The sequence below is a fragment of the Lagenorhynchus albirostris genome, chromosome 5, assembly GCF_949774975.1.
Source record: "Lagenorhynchus albirostris chromosome 5, mLagAlb1.1, whole genome shotgun sequence".
Lineage (NCBI taxonomy): Eukaryota > Metazoa > Chordata > Mammalia > Artiodactyla > Delphinidae > Lagenorhynchus > Lagenorhynchus albirostris.
Window position 1 is genome coordinate 58,280,613 of NC_083099.1, and position 21,312 is coordinate 58,301,924.

General features: G+C 38.3%; 1 protein-coding gene across 6 annotated transcripts; it reads left to right on the forward strand.

The window, feature by feature from the left end:
• The first annotated feature begins 5,878 nt into the window (after window positions 1–5,878).
• On the forward strand, window positions 5,879–20,567 carry ZNF639 (zinc finger protein 639). 6 transcript variants are annotated; one of them, XM_060150032.1, is made up of 6 exons: window positions 5,879–6,053; window positions 9,725–9,797; window positions 10,436–10,504; window positions 11,548–11,658; window positions 16,426–16,560; window positions 16,704–20,567. In XM_060150032.1, exons 3-6 carry the CDS (start codon window positions 10,447–10,449, stop codon window positions 17,855–17,857), a joined length of 1,458 nt encoding a protein of 485 aa, XP_060006015.1. In that variant the 5' UTR covers window positions 5,879–6,053; window positions 9,725–9,797; window positions 10,436–10,446; the 3' UTR covers window positions 17,858–20,567. The 6 variants fall into 6 exon arrangements, with proteins under 6 accessions (XP_060006015.1, XP_060006018.1, XP_060006017.1 ...); XM_060150034.1 differs by lacking the exon at window positions 5,879–6,053 and adding an exon at window positions 6,210–6,284; XM_060150033.1 differs by lacking the exon at window positions 5,879–6,053 and adding an exon at window positions 6,323–6,522.
• The last annotated feature ends 745 nt before the right edge of the window (window positions 20,568–21,312 follow it).

Here is a 21,312-nt window from a genome sequence, read left to right on the forward strand (position 1 = left end):
TTTGATTTTAACCTTTAATTTTCAGAGGTCCTTACAGAAATAAAAATGAAACAGCCAAAGAAGCAAGAAGTGTTATAAGCTTGGAAAATGTGACTGAATTATTTAGTTGTACTCAATAATGTTTTGTTTCTCCTCAGAAAATGAGACCTCTGAATCTGTTTAATATTAACAGAGCCAAATAAATTATCAAAAACGAGTAATTTCTCTCCCCCACCCCAGAAGCCTGGCTATTTTGTTTTGTACTTCTGCCTTCTTTTTGTAAGCTAGCAAAGACTAAGAGAAGCAAAATTCCTTAAAGTGCAAAGTTTTAGAGTTCTGTTTGTAATAAAATTTAAAACATTGAAAGTAAAAAAATGTAAATTCATCTTCCACAATCAATGACATGAAAAAAGTGGGAAGGGGGTTTTTCCAGCTTAATTGCAACTAAAGAAACATAACAAGTAGGATTGACTATAGACCTTGCTTGGATCTTGTTTTTAAACAAACCAACTGAAAAAAGGACATGTGTAAGACAGAGAAATTTGTGTCTTTGATGATATTAAGGAATTAATGTTCTTTTTGTTAGGTGTGAAAATTATGTGTGTTTATGTAAGAAAATATCCATATTTTATAGAGAATTGTGTAAGAGTGAAATGACCTGGGGTTTTCTCAAAATGTTTGAAAAAGAAAAAAGACGAAAAGGACGGAGGGAGGGAAGGCGAGAGAGCAAAAGGAAAAAAACAAAAGTCAAGTATGGTTTGGTAATTATTGAAAATGGGATGATGGGTATATGAGGGTACATTTATTATTCTCTCTATTCTTATATACATTTGGAAAGTTTATAAAAGTCATGAAAATATCCAAAATGCACGCAGTTTAAAAATGAAAACAATAAATTTAGTGAGATTATTGTCCAAGTAAACTACCCTTTGAATATGCCGAACCTCATCATTTTTATGAGCAAATCAATGATAAATAATCCATTTAAAAATTCTTAAAGGGATTTTACACCTGTGAAGGGCAATAAAATCATGACCTACATTCTTTTTGATGTTCCTCCTCAAATCTTTTTTCTTTTCTTAATGGCTTCAAAGTAACTGAAAATCTTGTAGCTTTTTAAGGGTAACTAAGCTAAGCTTGTTATTTTGTTGTTTTGTTTTGTTTTGTTTTGATATTTATTTATTCGTTTATTTGGCTGCATTGGGACTTCGTTGCAGCATACGGGATCTTTGGTTGAAGCATGCGGGATCTTTTAGTTGCGGCATGTGGGATCTAGTTCCCTAACCACGGATCGAACCCATGCCCCCTGCACTGGGAGCTCAGAGTCTTAACCCACCGGACAACCAGGGAAGTCCCAAGCTAATCCTGTTCTGATGTTACCCTTCCCCTTAAGACTCCATATCAATTTTCCTATTTCAAAACAGATTTAATATTTCAAAACATATTTGGGGGGAAAACTGAATATGAGAGGAATGCCTACTAAGTAAATCTTTGCCATTAAACATACTTTGAACACACAAAACGGACTAAACGTTGTACAAATATTTACACTGTGGCAAGGATTTCATGCATCCTTTCATTTTGTGCTTCATTCATACAATAAATATTAGGTGGTCACTCTGTCAGCACTATGCTAGGTAAGCTTTGGGGATTAGCAGTCAGCAAGACAGACTGATTTCTTACCTTCTCAAAGCAGATGGTCTACTTGGTAGACCCCAAGAGTTCCCATCCACTGCCTCCAGGAGGTGGTGTTTCACTGTGATTAGTGATCATCATAAATAATTATGTCTTTCCGGTTTTTGACTGCCAACAGGAAAAGCAATGCTACTCAGTTTAGACTAGTCAAAGTTCAGAACAGGTAAACTCTAGATTTTCCTGATCATCAAAAGCAGCTCCCATTGTTACCATTTACTAAGGGGCACCACTTGGTGTAAGACATGAGAACTGCTACATGAAAATACTCCAAGAAAATTACAGTTCTAAGAGATTTACATAGATTTTCAGTATGGCCTGATAAGGCTGCTATACAAGTAACTAAAAACATATTTTTGTATTGTCCCCTCCATAGTGGCTACCACAGTTATCTTGCAACTAGTAAGCTTTAATAAATGCTCGTTAAATGAATAAATAATTGAATTTAAAATCCAAAGACACACTAATGGAATATAGATTTTAATAGACTCTGTTCTTTAGCCTCACACCCTGGATGAAGGAATGTATAAATTTAGCCTTTGTCTCAGTCAGTGATGGAGAGTGATTTTTTTTTAATCATAGTGGGTTTTTTCTTTTAATGTTTCATTTATTTATTTATTTATTTTATTTTGGCTGCGTCGAGTGGCATGTGAGATGGTTCCCCCAACCTGGTCCTCCGCAGGTGAAAGCACCGAATCTTAACCACTAGGCCACCAGGGAACTCCCAGAACGTGATTCTTCAATAACAAACAATCCCCAAAGCTTATCAATTTAACACAACAAAAGTGTTTCTTGCTCATGTCATGTCTGCTTTGTGTCCTGATAGCTCTCCAGACAGAGGAAGGGAGGGCTAGAGAAGCAAGCACCGGAATGAACTGCCTCCACCTAAGAGTGACACAGAGCACTTCTACTGACATTTCAATGACCAAAGCCAGTCATGTGGCTCTACCCAACTTTAAACAGGACAGGGAGTAAAATCACCTGTATGGCTGAGAGTAGAGAGCACCAGAAATTCGATACTGTTGAACAGTAGTAATGCCTACCACAGACCTAACCAGTTAATGAGTTTTCTTCCTAGGGATATCAAACATATGTATTTACTTCCTAGGGATATCAAACATATGTATTTACTTCCTAGGGATATCAAATATACCTATTTACTTCCTAGGGATATCAAATATACCTATTTACTTCCTAGGGATATCAAGTATACCTATTTACTTCCTAGGGATATCAAATATACCTATTTACTTCTTTTCATCATCTATTAACCTCAGTTTCCCTTGACATGGTTTAGCCTTCAGATCCTCATAGGTATGAGTGTCTGAGTTCAAATTTATCAAATGGATACAACACTTGACCTTCCTTCCCAGATGCTATAAATAAAGTCAATACTCTAGAAAATGAAAAGTACCACACAAACACTGTAGAAGGTATAATTAATATTCTAATAAAGAAGTCTAGTCTGATTTTATGTATCCATTCATTGATTCATTCAGTTTAAGAAACAATAAAGACTAATAGCGATTGAAAATTGAGCACTGAGTGAAAAATTTTTATAGCCAAGAAGAGAACTTGACCTAGTACAGAGTCTAGGTAGACTCCCAGAGATGAGGTTCAGAGAAGAAGAAATGGAGTAAGACTTTTAAAGCCAAAAGACTATCTCTGTCCTATTTTAAGGAAGCAAAGTGAGTGGACTGACTGGCTGGCTAGATCTGGGCGTACTGGTTTTGAAAGCACTGGGCTGGTTGCTTGGAAGACCTCTGCCATGTAGGTGGCTCAGAATTACGGAGTCCAGTTTTCTCTGTTGGGAATGTGAGGTCCCTGATGCAAGACTATGGCATGCCATTGCCTCATGAGTCAGGACTATGGCGCCCAGTTAGGTCTACACTAGTGTCATCAGGCTAGGTAACCTGGATAGAGTTTATCAATTCATTCAACAAGCTGAATCCCTAGACTCTTTACCTGCCCCATCCTCCTTAGACCAAGCTAGGCACCTGTCATGAGCTCCCACACACTCTTTACTTACCTTATATATGTTTAGTCATTACATTCCAATGCTGTTTCATTGCCTATCTTCTCTACTATTAGGACCAGCATGGCAAGGAACATGTCCATCTTGCTCATACTGTATCCCTAGTACCTAATACAGTGCTGGACATAAGATAGATATGCAATGACTATTTTATTGAGGCTCTATGCCTGTGCTAAGCAGGGAGATGGAACAGACTGAAATATAATAAAACTAGAATTCAAAGTCTGTGGACAGACAATATGATAAACAGGGGTGGAGCCAAATTTTGTGAGAACAGAAGCTTATGCCAACTGAGGGCACCAATTTAAGAAAAATAACAAAATTATAAATGCAAAATTAAGTACCTCATCCTAGAAGATGTTCATGCACTTGCGGGGACTTGAAGCTTAAAGCTTCGTTATCTCCACAGTAAATGCATCTTTGATGATAAGTGGACTGAAGCACCAAATGCTATAAAATCTCTGAAGAGTGATCAGAGATCTCTGCTAGGGAAAATCAAAGACTTCACAGAAGAGATGAACTGTGACCTTGATCTTACGGACAGAAGCAAAGGAAAGGAATTGCAGGTGGAAGAAACACACCAAAACACACAGATGAGAAAGAACTGGAGCCTATCTGTGGAATAGTGAGAAGCACTGTAGTATTTACCTAATGTCAGGTTGGGTGGGGAAAGCCTTAGGCTAGTGGTTCTCAAAGTGTGATCCTGGGAGCAGCATCAGCATCACCTGATGCTTAACAAGCCAATAAAGAAATACTCCAAACCAAAGATAGATTAATTACACTACCGTTCCAGGCTGACGGGAGGTGTAAGAAATAAAGCCCAAATTTAGTTGAGGTGTACCTTTTCTATAAGTTGGTTCTCAGTAGAGTTGTCTTAGTCAACAGAGAGCTGATGTCCAGCTGCCAGCGCAAATCAAAAGTTCCTCGCTGCCAGGGCACAACGCTAGTGGAATGAAGGCGCCGGCGCTGGCGGGCAAAATGATCTCCTTCCCAGGACCGCTGCATGGTTTCACCACTGCTGGCAAAGAGAAGCCTTCAAAATGGTTCCATAACACCCCCTAGTGGCTTCCACCGTATCAGATCAAGAAACAGCCCAAATACCCAAGAGGAGGGAATGAGAAACATACTGTCCTTTACAAATTCCACAAACCTGTGTCAATTCCCTATTCCGTGCCATATACTAGGATTAAAAGGTGCCTCTAAATCTCTTCATACTTTATTCAGGCCATGCCAGCATTCGTAAATATTCGTTTATTTGGGCTTAACACACACATAAAACTTATGAAATCGTAAAAATCGAGACACACACTAGTGTCTCTTTCAAATATGACTTTTATCTCCTGGGAGATAGTTGAAGGAGTCAGAGTAAAGTCTATGATAACTATCTGGTGGTTGGTTGGTTAGTATGTGGTAAGCAAGAAAAGCACAGTAGACGTATGGATAAAAAGACACAGATTGCAGTCCTGACTATTAGAGTGACCTTTGGCACATGACACTCCATATGGGCTTCATCATCCATTTAACAATTATTTGAACCGGGTGCTGAGGCTACAAATGAATAAAACCTAGTCTCTAGACCCTCACAAGCTCACTTTACTAGTTTGTAAATTGGGACTAACAACCTTAACTCTTTGTCAAAAAGATAAAACATGTGACCACACCCTGTTCACAAGTTTATTTACGCTTACTTAATTTAATCCTCTCTACCTCTGCTCCTAGAAACTCAAGGTCGGAAAAGGAGTTAAATCATCTAATCCAATCCGCTATAATTTCACACTCATTCCACCAAGATTTTTTGAGTCAGGGAATCCGGCTAAAGCCTAACAGTGATTCACGACCTTTTAAGAGCTTAACCCTCCTGCCCTGTGGACAGCTGCCCTTTTCGTCCCCAAAAGGCTGCGGCCCCTCTTTGAGGTTTGAAACGCCACATGCCTTACCCACCCCGAGCAAGACCATTCTCGCACATCCCAGGAGGAGCTTAGTGGGAAAAGGGCGCCTGGCGCGCGTCGCTTCTCCCACTTCTTCCGTGCGGGAGGGAGGGCCGGGGTCGGGCGGGGGAAAGTTCCTTCGGCAGCCTCGCCGGGAGCAATTCTAGAGGGTGGAATCGCCCGCTTGTTTCGGGCGGGGCGGTCCCCCGCCCGGAAGGGGCCCGACGCGGCGCGGAGGTGCCTGCCAGGGGGCGGGCGGGCCGCCGGGCCACCCCCGGCACTCGAGGCCGGTGGTCCCGCCCAGGCCGGGTGTGCTGCGAGGCCAAGCCACCCGTTCCCCAGCCCCCACTCTCACCTAGTCACCTCCCCGCCCTCACGGCGGGCCCCTGAGGCGTGCGGCGCAGGCGCGGAGCGAGGCGGTGAGTGCGGCCGCCAAGCCTGGGTTGGGGGCCTGGCAGGCAGGGCATAGGGCGCACGGGGAGGGAGTGGGGCTGGCCCGGCGGAGCGCCCGGGAGCGTGAGGGCTAGAGCGGCGCCGCCCGTCGCCGTGCGCCTGAGGGCAGGGCTGCGCGGCCCCTCCGACCGTGCTCTGGCGCCTTGTCCGCCGCCTCGGAGCTGCGCCTGGGCTGGCCGGGCGGGGCCCGAGGACTGGTGAGTGTGAGGGCGGAGCGGGTCGGGCTCTGCACTGCTGCAGGGGCCGCGGGAGTGCGGCCGCAGCTTCCTGCGGGAGAGGGCAGGGAAGACCGGATGGCGTCTTTTAAACTGAAACCCTGCCTTCGTTTTCAGGCGGGATGGCGCTCCCCTCCCCCATCCCGAAGGCAGTTCCATCCCCTGTGGAGGATGCCTCCACCCTGGCTCGCCTCGGCCCCCCGCTGTTTTTTTCCGAAAGGTGCCTCCGGGGTCGGGACTTCGGAGTTTCCGCTAGTCGTCGGGGCCGGTGCGTGGCTCTGGGGTGAAGGCGGCTGGGTCTCGGTGGCTCCTGAGGGGCCCCTCCGGGCGTCTGGGCCCGGGACGCCCGTCGGTGCCACGCTGGCCCTCAGGCCCTGCCGGGTGGCATCTTGACCGATCTTGTAGCCTCAATCTTCAGGCCTCGGTCCCGGCTATAAGTCTCCAGCCAGTATAGTGTAAGCCACTTGTTAGGGTGCTTATAACTCCTTTTGGTCTTGTTTTTCAGTAGAACCAAGGGACACGAGTGATTTGAGGCAGTTTATCTCTTAGCAAAGAGATAAAGCAAAGACTGACACTAAATTGGACATATAGTGTCGTTTCTAGTTCAAGTTTTCCTGTGGCATTTTTGTGTTTCATTTCTTTTAAAATCTGGAAAATATATACTTGTTTCAAAATGAAGGTGGAAAAGAACATGCTTTTAAAACTCTTTAGAAGAAAACTGTAGCTTTTTATTGTAAGTGCTTGTCTTATGTTTATACCAATTAGAAAGAGAATATTTACATTGCATGAAAGGCCTTAGAAAGGTTGAACTCTTTGATGTGAGTGCTGACTGCCTATTATCTGTAGTGTGTTTTGTACTTACACGTTTTTATTGTTGAAAAAAATGACAGGTGGAAAGATGCTGATGAGTGTCTTGTAAGTTGCTTTTTAAAAAAAAAATGTTTTGGATGGCATGATTTTCTTTCTGTAAACGTAAAATATTTGTGAATACCTTAGCATGAGAAAAATGTCTAGATGTGTATGCACCAAAATGTTAACATTGGTTTTTCTGGATGAATAGATTCTAAGTGATTCAATTCATTTTAATTTTTTTCTAATTTTACTGCAGTGACATATATTACATCTGTAGTTTGTTTTTAAGTGAGGAAGGGGAGTTGAGTTAAAAGGTGCATGTGCATGTTCAGAATCTTCCCAGTGAAAGGAGGACTAGTGAGCAAATGTGTATGTGACATACCTAAGTAAAAAAGCCAAACTTCTTCATCAGGGCAGTTATACATACAAAAGGCACTTAAAAACATTTGGTGAAATGAAGGATGGTTAGCATTTTTGGTCTTGAGTGGGCATTTTACCATCTTGGCTTAAAGGAGGTCTGGTGAGCATTTGGATATTGTTTAGCCCTAAGTAGGAGTCAAACAATTCCTGATCAAGGTGATCCTATTCCTTCCACCTGACATCTGAATCCAGGCCAGCTTAACATTAATTCTAATGCCGTAGTTGGTTTCCTTTTCTTGTTTTTTTGAAAGAATTTGAAGTGTTTAACATGCTCGGCTGACAGTTTTCAGTGTTTTATCTGATACTTGTAGAACATTTAGAACATGAAGGATAAAGGTTTTAGCTGTGTAAATTCTGGAAGTGTACAAAAGGTATTAGGAATAAGTCTTGAGATTTTAGTTTATTACATAAATATGAAAACAGCTTTTTTTTTATTTTTTAATGCACTTGATGGGGGTGGGCTCAAGGAATGCTATTTGTGTTGTTAGGTGAGGCATTATATATATTGATACCATTTCTGTGAATCATGGTTGTCAATTTCTTTGGGTGATTCCCTTCCCCTCCTCCCAATTGGTGGCTGAGTAAGAACTGGAAGCAAGACGTAACTTTCTGGTATCAGTGATTAGAAATGAAGATTTACTCACACAGTTAGTTGCTCAAAACCCAGAAGTCAGAAGACATGCTTTTTCATCTCTGGTTCTACTACTTTGTTGACTTGACTTTCCCTGAGTTTGTTTCCTCATCAGTAATATTGGAGTGGATTTGATAGTAGCCCTTCTATGTACTTCACAGGATTGTTGTGAAGATCAAATAAAATAAGGAAAATTTGCAATAACAGCAAAAATAACAGCACATGTAGTGCTGATATACCCAGAACTTAGTGAAACAGCAAAAATAGTATGTTCACCTCAAGTTCCTTACCACTAGAAATGAGATGGTCTTAGTAATGATGCCAAGTTCTACCTGCTGTATAGTATATCACCGTGGTGATAAGAAAAGCAGTTTATAAGCTGGTAGAGAAGACTTCACGATGCATTTTTTTTCCTGACATTCCTTACTTTCCCAATGCTACAGTGGAAAGAACACTAATCTGAAATGGAGTAGGCAGTTCTGATTCTGACACTAAGCTATTACTTGAATTGGGGTGATCACTTTGTCTCCCTATTTGTTTCCACAACTAAAATAAAGGGATTGAAAGCATGGTCTTCAAAATCAGTTAGATCTTTGTTCAAATCCCAGCCCTGTCACTTATTAAGTATTCCCCTGACTTAAATCTATGCCTCAGTTTCCTCATCAGTAACAAAGGGTAAAGAATAGCGATTTTGAGAGTGTTGTGGATTTTGCAAATCATAGGATTAAATAAAATAATGTACACAACAGCATGGTACATAATTGGTGCTCAAATGATCATTATTATACTTTATTAAATAATCTATAAGGATTTAAACAGTTTAAAGTCTAATTTGGAGTTGGCTTGCATTATATTGGCTTTCACTGTGGCTAAATAAATTAATGAGATTTATATTCCTATTTCGGTGTTAAGATACAACTATAGCTTTAGAAGATAAATTCATTTCAATGAAACGTGACACATTTACATATAGTCACATATTTATAGATTTACACAAGTTTTAGTACTTAATACAGTATGTTCAAAAGAATATTGTACTTGAGTTAATTCTGTATAGCTTTCTAGTTGACTAAGATCTGGTACCATTATATTTGTTTTTTAAAAAACTAATTTTATTTATTTATTGGGGCTGCATTTGGTCTTTGTTGTTGCACACAGGCTTTTTCTAGTTGCAGCGAATGGGGGCTACTCTTCGTTGCAGTGTGCCGGCTTCTCACTGCAGTGGCTTCTCTTGTTGTGGAGCATGGGCTCTAGGCGCACAGGCTTCAGTAGTTGTGGCACGCGGGCTCAGTAGTTATGGCTCGAGGGCTCAGCGCAGGCTCAGTAGTTGTGGCGCATGGGCTTAGTCGCTCCACAGCATGTGGTATCTTCCCGGACCAGGGCTCGAACCCATGTCCCCTGCATTGGCAGGCAGATTCTTAACCACTGTGCCATGAGGGAAGCCCACCATTGTATTCTTGTGTCTCAGAAATGAACTACATTTTTGCTCATAAGACTTTTGTCATGTTTTTTTCTACAGGCATTTTTTTTACCATCTGTGAAAACTTCCTGTAATTCATTTTTCCTCACTCCAGTATTAAGAATTATACCAAGTAAGTGGGATGTAGTAAAACTAATTAGTCAATTCTATAACAGTCTGTCGGAATTTAATCATTCAGTGGCTGCCGTACTCTTTTGTTCTCGACGGAATGTTGAATGTGACCTCATAAGTCAGAAAAGGATTTTTTTCTTGAAAGTTATATTCTGAGCTTCTATACAATGCGTTTTGTTTTTTTTGTTTTTTTGTTTTTCCTGAAGCCAGGGCATCAATACAGATTTGTGACAGTATTTTTTTGAGGGAATCTATCTACCTGTGGCTTCAAAACTGCATCAAAATATTCCCAACTCTAAGAAATGTACCTGTAAAACCCTTAATTTGGTGCCATATGCACAATTTGTCTTCTATAAAAAATTAAGCATAAGGCTTATGTTATTATCCAGTTTTCACAATTACATCCACATTTGAAAAGGAGTTCTCAACCTCAGTAAGAAAGAAAACAGAACTTGGTGTCCTGCCTTTAAACTTGATCAGAAAAATAAATCCAAAATGTAAGCAGAAGGATTGTTTAACATTTCTCTTATGAAGTGGATTTTCATGTGGCACACATACTTCCTATTGCCAATAAATTATTTGGTTAGAAGAAAATTTTTTAACAGTTGTGATATATTTGTTAAATTTTTCCATTTTTAGATTAAAAAGATATGAATGAATATCCTAAAAAAAGAAAAAGGAAGACTTTACACCCTTCTCGTTATTCAGGTCAGTGTGTGATTAAATTATTTAAAAGTTAGGCCATGTATTCCCGTGCAGTTGTGTTTCCATCATTTTCTCATAAATGATCTATTTGATAAGAGTTAAATATCTGGGTCAACTTTTAGGTAAGAGTAAACTTTAAATAAATTCTCTGAATATATATTTCTCAATGTCTGCCATGTGCTAAGCACACATCAGAACTTTACAGACATTGTTTATTCCTCACAACTTCGTGGTTTATAGATATTTAAAATTCGATATCCAAGGTTACATACTTATACAGCATAATTGATATTTGCCTGTGTGATTCCCAAGCTTGTGCTTAAGGCACAGCAATAACCTTGGTGGAAGATATTTTGCATCATTGGGAAAATACTTTATCTTGTACATTATTTTCAGAAATATGAATTTCTTTTTGATTGTGTAATTTTAGATCCTTTCTTTGAGGTTGGCTCTGCTGTCTTGGCAAATAAGATGTCTTTGGCCATCTGTAACAAATGCAACTCACATGCATATACTTGGGGCAGTTTCAGGTATACCTGTTAACCAACCCAACCTACACATTTTTCGTATCTGAGGAAATTAAGCCTGGTTTACTGCTTACTGGCACTTCCCAGGCAAGAGTTGAAATGACTGTATTCAGAGCCCTAACTGGTCCTCAGACTTTCCCCTATGTGTTATGCTTTTCCTACAGTACATGGCAGATCTTCTTGGTAGTTAATTCAATGTTTTTTTTTTGGTTTGTTATTTTTGTTTTTGTTTTTTGCAATTAACATATATATTGCATATTTATATTTTGTGGGATTCTGACCAAGGCAATTGTATCTTTGTGTGCTTCAAAGTATTATATTTTAAATTGTATAATTTATGGTTCTTTCAAAGCTCAAAGTCAGTGTCAGATCTGAATTATAAAAACCTTGAGAATTGAGGGAAATATTAATACTTTATTACAAATACTATGAAATTTTATATATGTTGGATAAAGAGATTGCTGTCATTAAATGTATATATGTTCAGTATGCTTGAAATTTTTAAAATTTTGTTTTCAGATTCCTCTGGAATAAGCAGAATTGCAGATGGATTCAATGGCATTTTTTCTGATCATTGTTATAGTGTTTGTTCTATGAGACAACCAGACTTAAAATATTTTGACAACAAAGGTATATCTAAATTTTCCAAAATATTTTTCTTTAAGTTGCTTTTATAATTTTTCATTTCATTTTTGAAAATGTGGGTGAAAGTGATGATTTCAAAATGGGCAAGTGTTTAAACTTAAGAAAACAAAAGAGTTTTGTGTAAGAAAGTGAATTTTAATTTTTAACATTATTTCAGAGATATAAATCAAAAACAGATCCTCCTAAATCAATTTTAATCAGCTAGGAATCAGTGGCAAAGCAGGAATGACCCAGAGTTTGGACCATTTATGATGAAAGGTAAAGAATACTGTTACACACAGTTCTTCCACTCAGCTATACCTTTCAGTCTGGAGGGCTAATGGAAGGAAAGAACAGAGGGTGAAGGATTTGGTCATTTTCAATCTTGTATCTTCTATTGACTCCTCTTTTCTAGAGCATAAGATGAATAGTAACTTGCATTTGTTCTCTTCTTCCTCTGCAATAATCAAAACTCCCAGTTCCCGTGAGCTCCTATTATAGGTACAGATACATAAATTATTTAAAGAACATGCAGGGATTTCCCTGGTGCTTAGTGATTAAGACTCCGTGCTCCCAGTGCAGGGGGCCTGGGTTCAATCCCTGGTCAGGAAACTAGATCCCACATGCTGCAACTAAGAGACTGCATGCCGCAACTGAAAGATCCCACGTACTGCAACTAAGACCCAGTGCAGCCAAATAAATAAATATTTTTAAAAAAAAAATAAAAATAAATAAATTTTAAGAAAAGAACATGCAGAGTCAGAGACATCAGTATGAACTCATGTTTGGCTTAATATAGACACAAATGGTTACATACAGAAACATTTATGGGTATATCTATATATACATGGCAGTGTACATGCACATATTATTTGCTGTGTTAGCTGAGAGGGCCTAGCAGAAATGACAGCCCAGTAGCAATGAGCACATCTAGTGTCCAGATCTTGGTTTCTAATACCATTTTCCAATAAAAGGAACAAGGGCTTCTTGGAGAAATGGCTGATTTAAGGGAGAGGAAACAAATCTGTACAGAAGAATTCCAAATGATTTATGTAGATACTCCTCACTCAAGGAGGTGGAGCATAACTTTCCACTCCTAAAGTATGGACTGCACTTAGCGACTTAATTCCAAGCATAGAGTATGGAAAGTAAAAGAGTGACTTTACATTGAAGAAACCTGATAAATACCCCGGTTATCAAGTTCAACGTCAACAGTGATAAACCAAGTTAATAGTATGTACTCTTGATATGATACGATAAAATTTGACAGTTTGCCTCTGTGTTTCCCTCCCAATAATCCATAATCCCAGTCTAATCATGAAAAAAAACCAAAGTTCATTAGTGGGACATCCTGCAAAATACCTTACCAGTCTCCTCAAAATGTCAATGTCTCAAACAAGGGAAGTCTGAGAAACTACCACAGTTAACAGTAGCCTAGAGACATGACAACTAAATGGTATGTATCCTGATTGGGATCCTGGAACAGAAAAAGGACATTACGTAAACACCAAGGATATCTGGATGAAGTATGGACTTCAGTTAATAACAACTTACCAGTATTGGTCATTAATTGTAACAAATATTAATGTAAGATGTTAAGAGTGGAGAAACTGAATGGAGGATATATGGGAATTCTCTGTACTGTCTTTTTTTTTTTTTTTCCCTGTAAATCTGAAACTTCTAAACCATAAAGACCTGATGTTGAAGTGCAGTTTTCACTACTGGCTGGCATTTCAGCTTGTCCATGTTAACTTTAAAACACTGGGGCTTTAACAGATTGAAAGAGAAAAATCATATGATCACCTCAATAGGTGCAGAGAAAGCTTTTGACAAAATTCAACACCAATTTATGATAAAAACCCTCCAGAAAGTAGGCATAGAGGGAACTTACCTCAACATAATGAAGGCCATATATGACAAACCCACAGCCAACATCATCCTCAATGGTGAAAAACTGAAACCATTTCCACTAAGATCAGGAACAAGACAAGGTGGCCCACCCTCACCACTGTTATTCAACATAGTTTTGGAAGTTTTAGCCACAGCAATCAGAGAAGAAAAAGAAATAAAAGGAATCCAAATTGGAAAAGAAGAAGTAAAGCTGTCACTGTTTGCAGATGACATAATATACATAGAGAATCCTAACGACACTACCAGAAAACTACTAGAGCTAATCAATGAATTTGGTAAAGTAGCAGGATAAAAAATTAATGCACAGAAATCTCTTGCATTCCTATACACTAATGATGAAAAATCTGAAAGTGAAATTAAGAAAACACTCCCATTTACCATTGCAACAAATAGAATAAAATACCTAGGCATAAACCTAAGGAGACAAAAGACCTGTATGCAGAAAATTATAAGACACTGCTGAAAGAAATTAAAGATGATACAAATAGATGGAGAGATATACCATGTTCTTGGATTGGAAGAATCAACATTGTGAAAATGACTCTACTACCGAAAGCAATCTACAGATTCAATGCAATCCCTATCAAACTACCACTGGCATTTTTCACAGAACTAGAACAAAAAAATTCGCAATTTGTATGGAAACACAAAAGACCCCGAATAGCCAAAGCAATCTTGAGAAAGAAAAACGGAGCTGGAGGAATCAGGCTCCCGGACTTCGGACTATAATACAAAGCTACAGTAATCAAGACAGTATGTTACTGACACAAAAACAGAAATATAGATCAATGGAACAGGATAGAAAGCCCAGAGATAAACCCACGCACATATGGTCACCTTATCTTTGATAAAGGAGGCAAGAATATACAATGGAGAAAAGACAGCCTCTTCAATAAGTGGTGCTGGGAAAACTGGACAGCTACATTAAAAGAATGAAATTAGAACACTCCCTAACAGCATACACAAAAATAAACTGAAAATGGATTAAAGACCTAAATGTAAGGCCAGACACTATCAAACTCTTAGAGGAAAACATAGGTAGAACACTATGACATAAATCACAGCAAGATCCTTTTTGACCCACCTCCTAGAGAAGGGGAAATAAAAACAAAAACGGGACCTAGCGAAACTTAAAAGCTTTTGCACAGCAAAGGAAACCATAAACAAGACGAAAAGACAACCCTCAGGATGGTAGAAAATATTTGCAAATGAAGCAACTGACAAAGGATTAATCTCCAAAATTTAAAAGCAGCTCATGCAGCTCAATATCAAAAAAAACAACCCAATCCAAAAACGGGCAGAAGACCTAAATAGACATTTCTCCGAAGAAGATATACAGATTGCCAATGAACACATGAAAGAATACTCAACATTATTAATCATTAGAGAAATTCAAATCAAAACTACAATGAGATATCATCTCACACCAGTCAGAATGGCCATCATCAAAAAATGTACAAACAATAAATGCTGGAGAGGGTGTGGAGAAAAGGAAACCTTCTTGCACTGTTGGTGGGAATGTAAATTGATACAGCCACTGTGGAGAACAGTATGGAGGTTCCTTAAAAAACTAAAAATAGAACTACCATATGACCCAGCAATCCCACTACTGGGCATATACCCTGAGAAAACCATAATTCAAAAGGGCACATGGGCTTCCCTGGTGGCGCAGTGGTTAAGAATCCGCCTGCCAATTCAGGAGACACGGGTTCAAGCCCTGGTCCGGGAAGATCCCACATGCCGTGGAGCACCTAAGCCCGTGCGCCACGACTACTGAGCCTGTGCCCTAGAGCCTTCGAGCCACAGCTACTGTAGCCCACACACCTAGAGCCCGTGCTCCGCAACAGAAACCACCGCAATGAGAACCCGCGTACAGCAATGAAGATCCAATGCAGCCATAAATAAATAAATAGATAAATAAATAAGTCATGTGTACCCCAATGTTCATTGCAGCGCTATTTACAGTAGCCAGAACATGGAAGCAACCTAAGTGTCCATCGACAGATGAATGGATAAAGAAGATGTGGCACATATATACAATGGAGTATTACTCAGCCATAAAAAGAAACGAAATTGAGTTATTTGTAGTGAGGTGGATGGACCTAGAGTCTGTCATACAGAGTGAAGTAAGTCAGAAAGAGAAAAACAAATACCGTATGCTAACACATATATATGGACTCTAAAAAGGAAAAAAAAATGGTATGAAGAACCTAGGGGAAGATGGGAGTAAAGACACAGACCTACTAGAGAATGGACTTGAGGATATGGGGAGGGGAAAGGCTAAGCTGTGACAAAGCGAGAGAGTGGCATGGACATATATACACTACCAAACGTAAAATAGCTAGCTAGCGGGAAGCAGCCTCATAGCACAGGGAGATCAGCTCGGTGCTTTGTGACCACCTAGAGGGGTGGGATAGGGAGGGTGGGAGGGAGGGTGATGCAAGAGGGAAGAGATATGGGAACATATGTATATGTATAGCTAATTCACTGTATACAGCAGAAGCTAGCACACCATTGTAAAGCAATTATATTCCAATTAAAGTGTTAAAAAATAAACACACATTAGGGCTGAGCTGAGGGAATAAAGACTTACTCAGACTCAGTAATTTCAAGTTAAAATTCCTAAGTAACTTTAAAAAGTGTATTCTTGTCCAAATAGGGCATGGAAGCAAAAGTAGTTGCTTGTTTGGACAGATTTTCTGTGTATCTGTGGTACGCAGATAAAGCTTTTCATAGCTAAATTTAAGTCCTTAGTTCTGTTGGAATTCTAAATTATATTTAAAAACATTTGTGCTTTGTTTTATAATAATGTTTAATGCTTTTATATAAATAATAAATATTTTTCCAAATCCCTTTTCACAGATGATGATTCTGATACAGAGACATCAAATGACTTGCCAAAATTTACAGATGGAATCAAGGCCAGAAACAGAAATCAAAACTACCTGGTTCCCAGTCCTGTACTTAGAATTCTAGATCACACTGCCTTTTCTACAGGTAAGGGAAAGTAATTAATAGAATTTGCACATTTTGTATAGGTCAGTGAAAAAATAATAAGTAAAATAAATTTCTTTTTGCCAGTGACTTATTTAGTAGGTCTTATTTAGTAATAATAATAATAATAGCCTTGTTTTATTTAGAAAAATCTGCTGATATTGAAATTTGTGATGAAGAGTGCGACTCCCCTGAATCAGTCAACCAGCAAACTCAAGAGGAGAGCCCTATAGAAGTTCACACTGCTGAAGATGTTCCAATTGCTGCGGAAGTGCATGCAATTTCTGAAGATTATGATATAGAGACAGAAAACAATTCCTCTGAGAGTCTCCAAGACCAAACTGATGAAGAGCCACCAGCTAAACTTTGCAAAATTCTTGACAAGAGCCAAGCTTTTAATGTGACTGCCCAGCAGAAATGGCCTTTACTGAGAGCTAATAGCAGTGGCCTCTATAAATGTGAACTTTGTGAGTTCAACAGCAAATATTTTTCTGATTTAAAGCAGCATATGATCTTGAAGCATAAGCGTACTGATTCAAATGTCTGTCGAGTATGCAAAGAAAGTTTCTCTACCAACATGCTCCTGATCGAACATGCCAAACTGCATGAAGAGGATCCCTACATTTGTAAATACTGTGATTATAAGACAGTAATTTTTGAGAACCTCAGCCAGCACATTGCAGACACCCATTTTAGTGATCACCTTTATTGGTGTGAGCAGTGTGATGTACAGTTCTCCTCAAGCAGTGAACTCTACCTACATTTCCAGGAGCACAGCTGTGATGAACAGTACTTGTGTCAGTTCTGTGAACATGAAACGAATGATCCAGAAGACTTGCATAGCCATGTGGTAAATGAGCATGCATGTAAATTAATAGAGTTAAGTGATAAGTATAACAATGGAGAACATGGACAGTACAGCCTCTTAAGCAAAATTACATTTGACAAATGTAAAAACTTCTTTGTATGTCAAGTATGTGGGTTTCGGAGTAGACTTCATACAAATGTTAACAGGCATGTTGCTATTGAACATACTAAAATTTTTCCTCATGTTTGTGATGACTGTGGGAAAGGCTTTTCAAGCATGCTAGAATATTGCAAACATTTAAATTCACATTTATCTGAAGGGATTTATTTATGTCAATATTGTGAATATTCAACAGGACAGATTGAAGATCTTAAAATTCATCTAGATTTCAAGCATTCGGCTGATTTACCTCATAAATGTAGTGACTGCTTAATGAGGTTTGGAAATGAAAGGGAATTAATAAGTCACCTTCCAGTCCATGAGACAACTTGATTGTTCTCTTTAACTTCCATAATGTTGATGTAAAATAATAAATTTGACTTTTTTGCAGATGTTAAAATGGATGATTTTAAACACAACTTATGAGAACTGTCTTTAACAAGATCTTTTTAAATTTTTTTTCTTGGCATTGCTACCTTTTTCAGTATATAATTGTATCCTAAATGTGGTATTTTCAATGTATTGTAGTTGGTAGTTTTAACCGCTTTTGGTGACTATCGTCGTCTGGCATGTTCTCTGATTTCATAAATCGATAAGAAACAGATGTACTGAAGAAATTAGACTATAGTTTTCCTTCCGTAAACATAGGTGCTGTAAACTTTTTCTTCTTTAAACTCAAAACAAGATCAGTTTTTCATGTATGAAGTCGTTAAAGTACTGTACTACCAGAACTAAAGTGCAACATAATATGCACCTAAGTCCAGTGATACTCCCATTAATAAGATCCAGACCCTCCTTTTGCATTCCCCAACAATTATTATCCCCAAGGCAATCAGTGAACTCCCCATCTGTGTGATTCTTTCAGTGACACTAGGAGGCCAGCGTTATGGTAAGAAGGAGAGATCTGGTTTTCTTGGCAGTCTTTTTTTAATTCTCACTCTATTTTAACCCCATCTGTGTGCTAAATAATTTTAAATGGGGAGAAAGTGGTAAGGGGTTCGACAATAAAGTAACATTTCATAATTCATTTATCAATGAATAAACAGGTTATTTATAATCTGTTCACATTTCATTTAGAGTTATGCAACTGCAAAGTCATGCCCGAACTTCTGATATCAAATCATTTTCTGAGAAAACCCTCTGAAGTATTAAAATAGAAATAGGAAGATGTGGGAGATAGGGGTTGCTGTATGAAAATGTATAGATTACTTTTGATAGTGGTAAATCAATCTTCTATATTAGTTTCCTGTGGCTACCATAACAAATTATCACAAACTGAGTGGCTTAAACAATAGAAATTTATTGCCTCACAGTTCTAGAGGCTAGAAATTCAAAATTGAAATATTAGCATAGTTGATTCCTTCTGAGAGCTGTGAGAGAAGGATCTGTTCCCCGCTGCTCTCCTTGGCTTGTACGTGGCTATCTTCATGTTCACATCATCTTCTCCCTGAGTGCAAGTCTGTTTCCAACTTTGACCCTTTTACAAGGAACCAGCCAGTAATTGGATTAGGGCCCACCCTGATAACCTCATTTTAACTTGATAAAGACACTATACCCAAATAAGTTCATATTTTGATGTACTGGGGCCCAGGACTTCAACATATGAACTGAGGGGAGTGAGGGAGAGGCACAACTACAATTCAGTAACAGCTTTTTATAGTATCAAGGAGATAGCATTTTGTGCATCATTGACCTCAAATATAATAAATACTGTCACTAACTATATTGTCATTCAGAAATATTGATGTAGTTGAAAAGACTGATTTATGACCCACAGTGTTTTTTTTTACTTCAAGACCCATGGGAATTGAGTCTGTTTTGAGAATGGTGGCAGCAACAAGTTTTTCAAAACCAATCATTTTTATTTCCACCATTTTGTTATATATGCATACCTGTATTCCTAAAAACTACCATTCTATCTGATTATCACATTCCAGGTAGAGCTGTCTGATGTAAATATTTCTTAGAAGATTTAAAATTATAATGAAATTGTAAGAAAACATTAGAAACCATCTGGTCTACACCCTCTAGGTTTCTAAGTTTCTTACAGAAACAGAAACTTAGGGTTATTATTAGGCCAGGGTCCCAAAACCAGTTATAGCAGACAGGAGTGGAATCCAAGTTATTTGGCTTCCAGTGTAGTTATGTTTCCATTACACCATGTTACATAAAAATCTAAGATTTGTCCTTGGGATGTTTTTCATAACTACGTAACCTAGCCATTCAACTACCTTCTTGGTAATTCTGTCTATAATTTTTTAATATACATCCAGCTTCAGGAATTTGATTTTCAGGAAACAAACCTTAAATAAATAATGCCTGGGTTTTTTTTTTAATTGTGTATTTTACAGCTTTACTTTTGATCAGGTGTTAGTAATCAAATTAGAGATTGTAATGCAACTACTCCAGAGGTATTAAATCCAAGTTTTAGAACCATATAATTTAGTGCTTTTTTGCTGAATCTGCAGCTTGAGGCCACATCTCACTGACAGTTTGTCCAATAAAACCTTTTTGCTTTGACTCAGCTTTCAAATAAGCCTATGACTGACCATAAATTGCTGAGGTAGCAAGTCTATATTTTTAGCTAAATGAACTTCTTTGGAAAAACAAACCTACTTAAAAAGAAAATTTTCTAATTGCTTCTAGATTTTTTCTGTGCAAAGACAGACATTTCCACTGTACTCTTGTGACTCGAGAATACGTAACAGATGGTGATGTTTATTAGCACTACAATAGAATTCTTGGCAGTAGTGAACAGTAGTGATCTTTTTTTTTCATCTTCACTTTGCAGTTCATGTTATTTGAAAATGATTGTGTGGTACTCAAAAGCTTGTAAATTTGTAAATTTCCTGCTTGTGAACTTGCCAGTTTTACCATTTTAAATCACCTTTCTCATTCCTCTGAGTTTGTATCATCACATATTAACCAGTTTCTCTGTTTCACAGGGTCTGTAGCCTGTTAGGTGATTGCTGAATTATTGGCAGGTGTAGCCAGTAGTGTTTTGTTTTTCCCCAATAAACTAACACTATTCCTAGTTTTTAAATCTGATTTTCAAAGCATTGAATTACTTAATTCCTGGCAATTTGCAGTTAATCTTACTCAGCTTGTTCTCCCAGTCTTACGTTTTACAAGCAGGTTAATATACTCCCCAAACTTCTGTGATTAATTTTTGATGGAATTTTCATGACTTAAAAGCACTATAAGTGACATAAATTTGAAAAAGCTAATAAAAATCAAATAGCCATGGGAATTCCCTGCCAGTCCAGTGGTTAGGACTCCATGCGTCCACAGCAGGGGGCACGAGTGAGATCCCTGGTGGGGAACAAAGATGCCCCAAGACGTGCGGCACAGCCAAAAGAAAAAAATACGTATCAAATAGCCACAATCCTCTTGAGAAGCAGATTGGCTTAAAAGAATCAGTACTTTTTATTTAATTGAAAATAAATAGTTTAACTAACTGTAAATCCCAACAGAGAAGCAAATCTGGCTAGTTTTTCCCTACGATTAACAGTCTCATCCCTATAAATTAAAAATGAACTTTTGAATATATATTCCTTTGTAACTCAAGTTCTGATGACTGAAGATAGAGTATCTACAAGAATTATTCATGGCATTGAGTTTATGGATTTACAAATATACCTTATATTGGTTTAGCTTTCCATAAATTAATCTCTTAAGACAACAGTCAAATCTAAGAGAAAGAAATGTGTATGTACACTTATGGTGTAAAATATAAATTCACAAAGCTAAAAGTCACATGTTTATTACATGAAGTTGTATGCTCAATT